The 12,998-nt window shown below is 42.3% G+C and overlaps 1 protein-coding gene across 2 annotated transcripts in view; it reads right to left on the bottom strand.

Moving 5' to 3' along the window:
• LOC110030405 (DNA damage-inducible protein 1) overlaps nt 1-12,998 on the bottom strand; it is a 95,815-nt gene that overhangs the window by 55,263 nt on the left and 27,554 nt on the right. For both annotated transcript variants that reach the window (XM_020733103.1, XM_020733104.1), the window contains 2 exons: nt 9,561-9,677; nt 9,049-9,114 (listed from right to left, as the gene is read on the bottom strand). In XM_020733103.1, the coding sequence (XP_020588762.1) occupies nt 9,049-9,114; nt 9,561-9,677 (183 nt within the window). The remainder of the gene's footprint in view (nt 1-9,048; nt 9,115-9,560; nt 9,678-12,998) is intronic.

The raw sequence follows: 12,998 nt of genomic DNA, 5'->3' as shown, positions 1-12,998 counted from the left end.
CAATTTCTCGACGGAATTCATTCTACCAAATCTCCTGTAGCAGAATCATATATAGAGTTGGTATGTTTTATTCATCCACTCTTTTTGATATTCCTGACTTGGTCAATTTTCATTGTCTTGTCAGAGCAACATGTCATATCGGCCTTACTCTTCATCTATTATCTATCCGATCAATGTTCTTAGTCAGAGCCACTTTTGATGTCTGACGTTTGCCCCGGTATTTTCCCCGACAAGAAGTGCCTTAGCCAGTTCTTGCAGGAAATATCTGTTGAGCTTTCCCAGCGATAGCTACTTTGCTAGTTCTGAGAGACCTTTTAGCAAAACTTACTTTGTTAGTGTTTGCTTACGTTTGGACTTGTAAGTCCACCTCGATGATCTTTCGATCGGTTTGGAGATTTTGTCCGCCCCATTGAATGGCATGTTGTATCAGTCGCTCAGTTGGTCCATGTCTACATCGGGATGTTTGATGTCTCCCCAGCAAAACTACTTTGCTAAGTGATAGGATAATCCCCAACGAGAATTTTCTCACTAGCTCACTTGGAGCATTCTTGGGGGTTAAACCGTGCTAGGTCATGTAACCCTGTTGATATTCTCGATTGATTTGGTTGGTCTTGTCCATCATGTCGAGTATCATGTTGTATTAGTTTGATGGTTGATCCATGGATCCTCAGTGAAAGTTGTTTCGCAAGTGCTGACATAAAATCACTCTTGGTGTTAGGCATTTTTGATATCTAAACTCATTTGATGGTTTCAACTGGTTTAGTTGGTTTTATGCACCACGTCGAACGACCTGCTGTGTCAGTCAGCTAGTTGACCCATGTCTGCATCGAGATACTCGATTCCTCCCCAGCAAACATTAGCTTGCTAAATGGGAGAATCCCCGACGAGAGTCGCCTCGTTAGTGCTTGTGGAAGCACTCTTATGGTTAGGTCATCCTGATCATATAACCATATCTTCTTATTGACCGCTTTGGTTGGTTTTGTCCGTCAAGTCGAATGACATGTTGTATCGATTTTACCACTGATCCATGTTCATACATGTTGTATCGATTTTACCACCGATCCATGTTCATTCGATGTTCATTCGGATTACTTGGATGTCCGACTATACTTTGAGCATGATACATCAGGCTATTTAGCCATATGGTCGCTCATCTTGTACATAGGCAGAATACCTACATTCTGTCCTATTTTGATAGTTTCGACTACCTTGGTTGGTTTTGTCCACCAAGTTGAGCGACATGTATCGATTTTACCACCGATCCATCTTCTGTAGAGACACTATGATGTCCAACTATATTTTGAGCATGATACCTCAGGCTATTTAGACACATGGTTGCTCGTTTGATATGTGGTCAGGATACATATCTTTTGTCCCATTTGATAAGCATATGCAGGTTACATATCTCCTGTACATTTTGATATTCTCGATCAGTTTGGTTGGTTATGTCCGTCATGTCGAGTAACATATTGTATTGGTTTTACCACTTATCCATGTTTTATCGGAGCTCTCTGATACCTGAATTTGCTTTGATGCTTGGTAGGGTTACCTCGATCAGAGAAGATTAAGAGGAGCACCTCCTCCTTATTGGATTGCTTCATGCATCCAACATTTACTTTGAGTATGATAGCTCGAGTTGTTATGTCGCATGGTTGCTCATTTGTCGAGTTGTTATGTCGCATGGTTGCTCATTTGTAGCTAGTCCGTCCTATAAGATCGCCGATGTTCGTAGAGCGGAAAAAGTTTTGTAGCTAGTCCGCCCTACGAACGGTGGAGAGTTTCCCCTACGAGGAAAGCGGAGGGGGAAACCCTCCACATTGTCACGCCAAAGCTGGAGGCAGCGATGTCGCAAATCCAAGTGTGTCAACCCTAGGTACTTATGCGAGGTCGTTAGGACGAGTTCGACGTGCCGTCAAGTGGCTGGGTTTCATTGCATGTGCATGGACCATTTGATGTATTTTGGCGTGTTCATCATATTGCATATTATATGCACGATCACTTGATCACTTTGGTTCGACCGACCACCCTAACCCGGTCGACCGACCACTTTGGTTCGACCAGCCGCCCCGGCCTAGTTGACCCGCCACTTTGGCTCGACTAGTCACCACGACGCGGTCGATCGATCATTAGCATATTATTGTATGTTATTGCATGTTGTCCATGATCGTATTGCATGTTTGCATGATCATATTGCATGTTTGTATGAATGTGTCTACTTGTTCGTTTGCATGAGCGTCATCACTTATTTGCATTACACTTTTGTTCGGGCTACTGTCGTCACGGCATGCCCATCTCTGGGTCATTGCCTCCTCGGCATACTCACCTGCACTGGCTACTGCTGTCACAACATGCTCATCTCCGGGTCACTGCCTCCTTGGCATACCCATCTGTCGGGTCATTGTCGTCACGTTATCCCCATCCTCGGGTCACTGCCTCCCTTGCACACCCATTTGTTCGGGCCCCTGCCGTCACGGCATGCCCATCTTCGGGTCACTGCCTCTTCGGCATACCCATCTGTCGAGTCACTGCCGTCACGATATGCCCATCCGTGGATCACTGTCTCCCTGACACACACATTCGTTCGGGTCGTTGTCGTCACAGCATGACCACCTTCGGGTCAGTGCCTCCTCGGCATACCCATTTGTTCGGGTTGGTGTCGTCACGACATGTTCATCTCCGGGTCACTGCCTCCTCGGCATACCCATCTATCGGGCCACTGACGTCACGGTATGCCCATCCTCGGGTCACTGTCTCTCTGGCACACCTATTTGTTCGGGTCATTGCCATCATGACATGCCCACTATCGGATCACTGTCTCCCTGGCACATCCATTTGTTCGGGTCGTTGTCGTCACGGCATGCCCATCTTCGGGTCACTGTCTCCTTGGCATACCCATCTGTCAGGCCACTGTCTCCCTGACACACTCACTTGTTCGGGCCGCTGCCGTCACGGCATGCCCACCTTCGGGTCAGTGCCTCCTCGACAAGAGTGAAGGCAGTGACCCGACAGATGGGTAATGCCGAGGCAGTGACTCAGGCAAAGGTGGGCATGCCGTGACGGCAGCGGCCCGAACAAATGGGTGAGTCAGGGAGGCAGTAACCCGAGGATGGGCGTATCGTGACGGCAGCGGCCCGACAGATGGGTATGAAGAGGAGGCAGTGACCCGGAGATGAGCATGTCGTGACGATAGTGGCCAGTGCAGGTGAGTATACCGAGGAGACAATGACCCAGGAATGGGCATGCCGTGACGGCAGTGGACCAAACAAAAGTGCAATGCAAACAAATAATGACGCTCATGCAAACGAACAAGCAGACACATACACAAAAACATGCAATATGATCATGCACAACATGCAATACGATCATGGAAACTATGGAACAACATGCAATAACATGCAAATGATCGATCGACCGGGTCGTGGTGACCAGTCGAGCAAAATGGCAGCCCGACTAGGTCGGGGCGGCCGGTCGAACCAAAAGAGTCGGTTGACTGGGCCAGGGTGATCAGTTGAACCAAAGCGATCAAGTAATCGTGCATATGACATGCAATATGATCAACATGCCAAAATGCATCAAATGGTCTATGCACATGCAATGAAACCCAACCGCTTGACAACACGTCAAACTCGTCCTAACGACCTCGCATAGGTACCTACGCTGACACACTTGGATTTGCGGCATCGCCGCCTCCAACTTTGGCGTGACAATGTGGAGGGTTTCCCCCTCCGATTTCTCGTATGGGAAACTCTCCACCGTTCGTAAAATGAACTGACTACAAAGCTTTTTCAGCTCTACAAATCTTATAGGACGGAATAACTGCAAAGCTTTTCGCGTCCTCTAAGAGCGAACTCAACTAATCCCCCCAAGGAAGATTAGGAGCATCAAAACTGTGAGAAATTGGGATTTCAACCCGGCGGGATAAAGATTTAAGACTCACAACAAAGGGGAGACACTCAGCTCTACGGGGACGTTTGGTCACGCATGAGAAGTCCTAACCTAAAGGCTAGCTCTAGAAAAAACGACGATCAATCACATAGGTACGTCGTCGCACCAGCTCACGCCGGCGCACGCACCCCGTGTGGCGATCGAACCCACACACCTAGACCCCACTAAAACCTAGGGTCAGCTAAGAGTTGGGAAATCTCACCACCGTGACGATTGCAGACACATTCTATATGCTTGCTCCAAGCCGTCGGTGTCTAGTCCATGCAACGACGTGCCTCGCAACAAACCGTGCAGTAAGGAAGAAGAAACATATAGGTCATGAGTTATGCAAAATACCCAAAAATAATTAATTTTGAGATATAAAAATATAACCGAAACGTACTTTAGAGAATAATTGATCGGGCATAAGCATACCCAAACTTATCACGCAAGGAATTACGGTAATTTTTCATGAAAATTATATGCAACGAGCTCATTTTTTTTTTTTTTTTTGTCTCCCAAGCTTTAGATAGGAGCAGTTCAAAACAGAAAAGAAAAATTAGTGTTGTGTATCGTTGTTTGCTGCACGGAGCACTGCCCAAGGGAGTCATTGAGGTCGAGAGGGAGGATGTCGGTATGAGGTCGGCCAAGAGAAGGAAGAGGAGCTCGGCAGCTGAAGCTTTCAGCGATGAAGGAAGCTCCGAACGGCGCTAGCGGCGTCGAAAGTTACGCAGGAGAAAGGAGGCTCGGACCACCCTGAAGAAGGTGGCGGCTCAGTTTCGGCCAGCACTGGAGGAGCTCAGGCGGACGGCGCTGGGCTTCTCCGGCACGAAGGAGGGATCTGGCGAGGGAGCAGGTGAGCCCGGGCTATCGTTTGGGAGATCGAGCGGGTGAGAGGAGTTTCGCGAGAGCTGGAGCGTCTCGAGAAGAAATAAGGAGGCAGACGCATGCGTTCTAAATAAAATAGAATAACAGGAGAGAGAGAGGTGCATGTGATCTTCTTTATGCATAGAATGCGCGTGAGATAAAGCATGATAAGATGCGATAATATTTAAATATGATCTTCTCCTGGATAGCATGCACATGAAAAGAATAGGATGAGATAATATATATATATATAAGTGGTTTGAAACAATCCCGAATGACGAAACGGACCACGCCACTGTGTGCGGAACGTCAAGTTCACTTAAACAGGAAGTTCATTTTGCTGTGAAAATGTGTTCAGGCGAATAATACGGGAACGATAATAATAATAATAATAATATTATTATTATTATCGTTCCCGTATTATTCGCCTGAACACGTTTTCACAGCAAAATGAACTTCCTGTTTAAGTGAACTTGACGTTCCGCACACAGTGGCGTGGTCCGTTTCGTCATTCGGGATTGTTTCAAACCACTTTTTCAATGATCGAGCCAAAAATGATAATTTGTGCATTTAAACATCGCCCGCAAATTCGTGGCGAGTTTGGCATTCTCCTTATGTGAAATCGACGTTCCAAACGTACTCGCATGGTCTGTTTTGTCGTCTGGGGTCATCCGAATAGCTTCGTCGATGATCGGGTCAATTTAAGCCAGTTTCGCGTGCAAAGTAACAAATAAGACTCGCTATCCCGATTGAAGTCATTCGACCAATGACATGTTGACCGACCATCGCCTAAGCAAGAGCCAGAGTCTAGCAAAACGACATCGACAACGTGCCCCTCAACACTCGTCAAAAGGTCTTAAATTGATGTCTTGCGCCACTAGAATCAACACATGCATCAAACAAAGTTTCATAGTGCTCGAGCAGACATCCTACACTTGCGACATCCAAAAATTAATGCCAACAAAAGGCCTCCAACAAGTGCGTTGCGCCACTGAGCTACAGTGCACTTGGCAGCATCCTCAAAAGAAAGACTCTCTTAGTAGTCGTGGTGGCATCCCAAGAGAAGACAAAAAAAAACCTCAACCAGGCCAGGTAAACTGGACAGGGTATAATCAAGGGGGGGTGTGGCTAGCCAGTCAAAACCGGCAAACCACAAAGGAAACCCAACCAGACCAGATAAACTGGACAGGGTATGGCTGGGTGGTATGGTTGGGGGTGGTGGTCAATAGTCAAAGCTAACTGTCCACCGAAAAGCTCAGCCAGGCCAGATAAACTGGACATGGTATGGCTGAGAAAAGGTTGTCTGACCTCACTCAAAACGACAGATCGATATGTCTGACCTATCTTTGGAAACGACAGAATCGATGAAATCCCGCACCTGACCTCATTCGTAATGATGAGGGAGAAGACTCAATTATCTCGTGTCACCAAGTCTCCTGTTATGTTTCTCCTAAAAGGGACCCTGATTGCAAGTCTAACTGATCCCTTTAAAAAGAAGCACCCATCACATAAAGCTTCCTCATACATTCGATTGTTGGATCTCACATAAGTGTGAATGGTTGCAGATCAATCCAAATCGCCCCAAAAAGACTATTATTATTATTATTATTTTATATTAAATAAGCATAGTTAATTTAGAGTGCACCATTTGGACAACGCGCCTTGCACCAATGCACTTTCAAGGCACTAATAATGCAAGTCATTTTGTTGCGCCGCACCACATAGATGGCATCGAGGGTGTACTGCACCGTGCCATGCCATGCAACATGGCACACGCAATTGTGTTCTATTGACATAAATGCTCAATATCTTTAGTGGTTCGTCCAATAAACACAAATGGTTTTAAGAAGCATTACAAAAAGTCTAAAATAAAGAGAAAATATTATTATGATAATCTAATGAAGATGATTCTACTTCAAGATCAGTGTGCCAAGTCATTAGTTCAAGTGGATGGGAGCTCACATCTCAAGAATCATGAAGAGTGTCCAAATTAATAAATCTAGCATAAAGATAAATGTTGGAAGTTCCTTCCTTCAACTTACAAAAAAATCCTTAAGGGCGCTTATTGCTCTTTCTCAAATTATGTGTGTGGATATAAGCAGGTGTTCTCAACAAGGGTTTCGAAACCAAGCTTAAATGTTTCCACAACATACTATCTTATTGAGTTTCATAAGATTGAAGAAGCAAGATATAATCTCTTAGCTTGGGTGAATGCAAATCACTTAGTTTTATTTTATTTAATTTTCTTGATGACAGCCATAGAATTTCAACATTGAAAAGCAATATAAGCTAGGGTCTGATCAAAACTGACTTCAACGTTGATAACTTGGTGAGAGTTAATAATGTATGTCATAGTTTCATTGGGCTTCTTCATCGTAATATTCAAGTGTTCTTAGATTTTGAAAAGATTGCATAGTTGACGCGGGACTGAGAGGTCAGCCGGCTGAACCGACTAGAAGATGGACCAACAACACCGGTCCAAGCCCCAATTAGAAGGGGCAATAATGCCGCTAGCTCCTTCTCCCACTTATCTTTTATGTTATTTCCCTATTGGAGCCTTCCTCCTTTGTTATTCCGCTATTGGAGTCTTTTTAAGTGTTGTTTTCTGGAATTAGGGTTAGTTTTTTGTTGTTTGTTGATTTCAGGGTTCTTCTTAGAGTCTTCTTCTCCTTTGCTAGGGCTGTATTGGAGGACAGATGGTGCTTCGGTTGTATCCTCCTCTGAGTTAATGTTGTATCCTCCCCTATCTTCTTTCCTACCCTTCCTCCTTCATTTCCCGTAGCTGTCGGCCACCCCTAACCCTTCCCGTAGACCAGCCGCCCCCTTTCCCCAGCCTCAGGTTTGCTGTCCAACCCAATCCAACCACCAAACCGCCCTTGCCACCTTTGTCTTTGCAGCATCTCCTGTTGTTTCCCTCTCCAGCCATTACCCCATGTCGGCCCTAACAAATAGTTGTTCCGGCTGTCCCGATCGCCCCATCAGGCACCCAGTAGCTCTTCCCTTCCTTCTCTGCCACCTGCTCTGCCGCCCACTCCTTCAGCCCTCAAACTGCCCCCTAAGTCCTTTTCCAATAAACCATACAGCCATCAATCCCTCCCCTTCCCTCTACCACCTCGCCGACACTACTACTGTCCTCGGGGCTTCTCTTCCAGCCCTAGCCGAACAGTGTTGTTGTTGTGTCGTGCTTTCCATTCCAATTTGTGTTATGTTGTAACCCTAATTCAGAGCAAATAAAGTTTGCTTTCATTCCTATTAATTTTTGAACTAGTTCTAATATCAGTAGTATCATGAATTTTATAAAACAATTTTGGCTTCATTAATCCTGTGCTCGCCTGTAGATATCAACTTGGTTAAAGTCAAATAATCTTAATGTCTTTTATTCTCGGTGTGCTTGATTACTTTTGTGGTGCATAGTACTTCACATTTCCAGATGCTTCTGCATATAAGTTTCTCTTTTCATTACAGCTTATCTCTTGTAAACAGTGGTATAATGGGAGTGTTCCAACTCATTCGTAGCTAGTAATGTAAAGTTATAAGAAAAAAGGAGCTACCTGCATGGAATTAGTTCTCATTGATTTCCTCTTTCCTATTTTCTCTCACCAAGCTAGAATAAAATTTATCATAGCTTACTCTTATATATTGTTAAAGGTATTTTCTAAGAAAAAAAGTTATCCTTCTTCTTATGTTCACAATTTAAAACATGGTAAGTTAAAATAAGATCAAATACAAGTAAATAGAAGAAATAAATTTTATACCAAAAGACAAGCCACCAGATAATGGCACAAAGTCAGCATGTACTCAATCTACCTTCCAAAACAAAGCGATGATGGTATTAAGCAATAAACTAAAATTCTCAAGGACATGGATTAAAGAAAGAAGTGTGGATGTCCTGTTTGACTTTGCGATTGGTTCATATATTAAACTACTGTAGAAAATGCCATGAACGACAAGATTGTATCTCAAGGAGGAGGAAATTCAACTCCTAAACCTTGTAAGGAAAATTATTGAAATAACAACTGCTCTCCAACTGCAAATGCACTTTAACTAATAAGGCAATGATAATTACATTTAATAAATTAAAAAAAACTTTTGAAAGGTAATGGTACAAGCCAACAAAAAACATTAGAATGAAATACGAATCTAATAAGTTATCCATAGAAGAAAAAATTGACAGTGAAGGTTCTGTAGACCATGATTGCTGCTAAAAGAGTTGCTTCTGAAATCAATGCCAAAAAGATATAATGGAAGAAAACTAACCTGACGTATAGCTGCCTCAATTTTTCTTTGTGATTCAACATCAAAAGGATCAGCATACATCAGAGCCTAATAATGAATGGGGCAAAAAACATTCAGTTTAATGAGCTTCAGCCACACACTTCAAAATATAACAGGAAGAAAATTAGGTAACACCAAGACTACAAACACTTCAAAAACAATTTCCAACAAAAGTTAATTAGTAGAAAATTTATAAAATTAAAATTGGTCTAATGCACAAGCGCAACATTCAACTCCAAGCTTATAGAAACATAAAAGTCTCAATAGCAAGAATGTGTCCGCCTTACAAGAATATTTAAATAATGAGCAAATTATAAATGGAGCCAAAAGAATTAGCAATAAGTATTGGATAAAAAAGGATCCATAAGTCACTGTTTATCAAATCTTCTTGGAAACAAAAAATAAAAATAAAAAAATAAAAAAAAGAAAGAATTTGTATGGCCTAGCAAATCTCCTTTTATTCTCTTTCAAAATTGAAAAGTAAATCTGCTTACAAGCTCTTCTGCTTGTTTATTCCTTAACTGCAACTTTTGCTGATGACGCTCTCTCAGGATTCTTTGCAGATTATCTAGGTCACTTCCCTGTATAGCTTGTGCAAGTGCTGGATCACTCTGCAAGTTGACATAATTAAACCTTTTAGAACAACACACAATCAACAAAATAAGAAGAGTAACCCTTTCAGGATAATATAAGATGCTTGCCAAAATAAATAAATCAGATTATTTATTTCTATGATATTATTTTCAAGGAAAAAGTTGTGCTCAACTCCATTAGGCTTATTACTTCGATACAACTTTTAGAAAGAAAAACTGTCCCTATATATGTAGCTTACCAATATTTAACGTCAAATATAATAATTTGGATTAACCATTATGTGGTGATAAAGCAAACTTTGTTCAAGAAAAAAACAAAAAAAAATTTGGATTGTGGAAATCTGAAAAGATTCTGGAGAAAATCTGAGGTCCTGAAAGATTTGATTGGCACAACTTAAGAAACATTTGATTAGTTTATTTCCTTCCTATTCTATTTCAGAAATATTTCATTTTCTAATTTAGGTTAGATATATTTGATATGTTTGTAAATTAGGAGGGATTGTTTTCCCTAGAAATATATACCGTACAAGAGAATAATATGGATCAAGAGAATTATTCCTCTCCAAAACTTGTTTTCTATATGGTATCAGAGCCATTAGCGTTACCCTAGATCCTCCGTGCCGACCTCCTTGCTACTGGAAACTCACCTGAACCCTTGCTGGCCGCTGGAATTCTCATCTTTTCGACAGCAGACCTCTTCTCTGCAAGCGGCATTCTTCCTGCAGGTTGCAGGCCTTTTTCGAAATCCTCCCCACACTTCCTGCAGGTTGCATGCCTTCTTCTGAATCCTCCCCACAGCTGGACTGCTCAGCATCCGTTTCCCATAGCAGCAATGACAGCAGGCACAGCAGCAGCGGTGTCCTTGCAGCAACAAATCAGGCCTTGGAACTTTACATGGTAGCCTCTACTCTTCTGAAGTGCAAGGAAACCCTTCCCGGCAAGTTTTCCTCCTTCAGCAGAACTACAGCAGCAGCATCAGTTGTTCTCAATAGCAGCATTGGCTGAATCTCCTACAGTTTTCAGCAGCCAAACTCTTTAAGTAGCGGCAGAACCCTCCTTCAGAAAAAAGAAGCTACTGTAGCACAAACACCCTTTTATGCCGACTTTCTGTCGTTCCTACTGTCCCTGCAGCAGTTCTCATCTGCCAGCACTTCTCCTGCTGTCACGGAATTCTCCCCACCTTAACTCTTCCTTGCAAGCAGCCCATCCCTGCAAGCAGCTGAAAGTCCTCCTCGCAGGCTCATTTCTTTCTGCAGTCCCCTTCCACTGCTCTTCCTTGCAGCAGAAATCCCTGTTCTGTTCTTCTCTGTCCATCTGAACTCTCCTTTCCTGCAGCAGCCTTTCTTCTACACAATCAAATTCCGTCCTACAACAACAACATCCCTGCAGACTTCTCCCAGAGCTCCCTACAAACTTCCAAGTGCTCCTCCCAGCCTTCCTGCCATCCGCCGGTGACCCAGCTGCTCCATTCCGAGCCAGCAGAGCAGCCCCAGGCAGGGGCCAGCCAGTAGCCGCAGGTATCTTCTTCCATGTAAGCAGGTCTCTCTGGCTTTCCAGGAGTTCTCCACTCCTGCGGCAAGAAGCAGCCAAGAATCTTGTAGCTTGCCGCAGCTCAGAAGTTTTCCAGCCCTAAATGTGAATTGGGTTTATGACCAAATATAAAATGAAGAAGGTAAGTTCTACTCCGGAGCCTACCAGCTTGATGATATATCAAGATATTATATTCTCCTATCTTGTTAACGATGGAGGATTTAGACATTGTATAATAGATTCAAGTGCTCTGATCACATAACTGGGGACATGCATGCTCTCATCAACTACCAAGTAATCACCAATCACAAATTTGTTAGAATTTCTGAGGGATTTCACTCCAGGATTGTTGGGAAAAGAGATGTGAAAGTATCCAAAGATATTCAGCTTTCTTCCCCAACTAGATTGAAACTTACTTTCTACTAGAAAGCTTATTCATGACCCGAATTGTGTTACTAAATTCCATTCTAACTTTTGTGAATTTCAGCTGGAGGATTCAGGGAAGGTGATTGTCAGCATTGAAATGCATCAAGCTGTCATGACCCGGCTCAGAGCTTGAAATTAAACAAGATGGGAACAGACGGTCGGAGATGAAAATAACTTCTCTACTATCCTGTTTCTATCTCAAGCAGTTTAATATTCAAATAATACGTGAAATATCCACTAAAATGAAAATATTCAAGTATTCTATATGCATTTACTTTATCTTTAATTTACTATATACTCTTGACATAGACATCTATCTCTATGAGAATCACCGTCAACAAAACCTAACACACCCTTAGCCAATATTGTCTTGTCAGCTCCCGTCGACACAGCGGTTAGTGATGTAAACATCACAATTGTCTAGGGTGGAAGACATCTACCTGTCTTCTATCTGATATTATCCCACCGGCACAACGGTTAGCAATATAGACATCACTGTTGTTTGGGGAGGTAAGCTCTGGTCTACTCGCCCTTGGCCGATATTATTTCGACGGCTCAGCGGTTAGTGATCTAACCATCATCTGGGATAGTTGAAAAACTCTATGCGCGAGGGTATACCGACGTCCCCTACCTGTATCATTAGGGGGTAAAATCCTCATCTAAGCATGTGCATACAAACATTTATATATAAACTATTTCATTCTTTATAACATATAATATTCTGAAATATCTTTATACATTTACTAACATGCATATTTACTATGTTGTGCAACTATTCATCATACATATCTCATATTTATATCATGCATCCCTTTCCATCGTGCTTATAATGTGTATCTATTCTATCATATCTATCTTTCAGATCAAGTATATCATACATATCATGCATCTCATACATATTTTTCATGCATATCTTAATTAAAATATGAAGAATCTAACTTAACTAGAATATCCATGGAGTCAAACAAATATTTTGAAATAAAAAAGATTACTGAAATTTAAAAATGTAATTACTCGCCTCAGTTGTCACGCCAAAATCATAATCTTCGTAACTAGCTAGCATTGCGATAAATTTATGTTAAACAAAATAACATATAAACAAAATATTAAACTTTAAAATTTAAGCAATTCTTGTTAAACAAACTTAGAATTAATTTACCTGATTTTATGGAATCGTCTTACAAATAGTTTTCACACACTTGCCTCGAACTAATTGTCGGCACTAAAAAGTAAGAAAGGAAGGTTGTTTGGGGGGGTCGCCCGTAAGAAGCTGTCGGCAGCCGGAATCAAAATCCCGTCGCCCGCTTCGGAAGGACGTTTTAATTTACGTGTGTATATATATATATATATATATATATATATGTAATTTGAGAAAAAATATGA

Source organism: Phalaenopsis equestris, unplaced genomic scaffold (assembly GCF_001263595.1).
Source record: "Phalaenopsis equestris unplaced genomic scaffold, ASM126359v1 Scaffold000715, whole genome shotgun sequence".
NCBI classification, from domain to species: Eukaryota; Viridiplantae; Streptophyta; class Magnoliopsida; order Asparagales; family Orchidaceae; genus Phalaenopsis; species Phalaenopsis equestris.
This window is presented reverse-complemented; position numbering and strand designations above follow the sequence as displayed.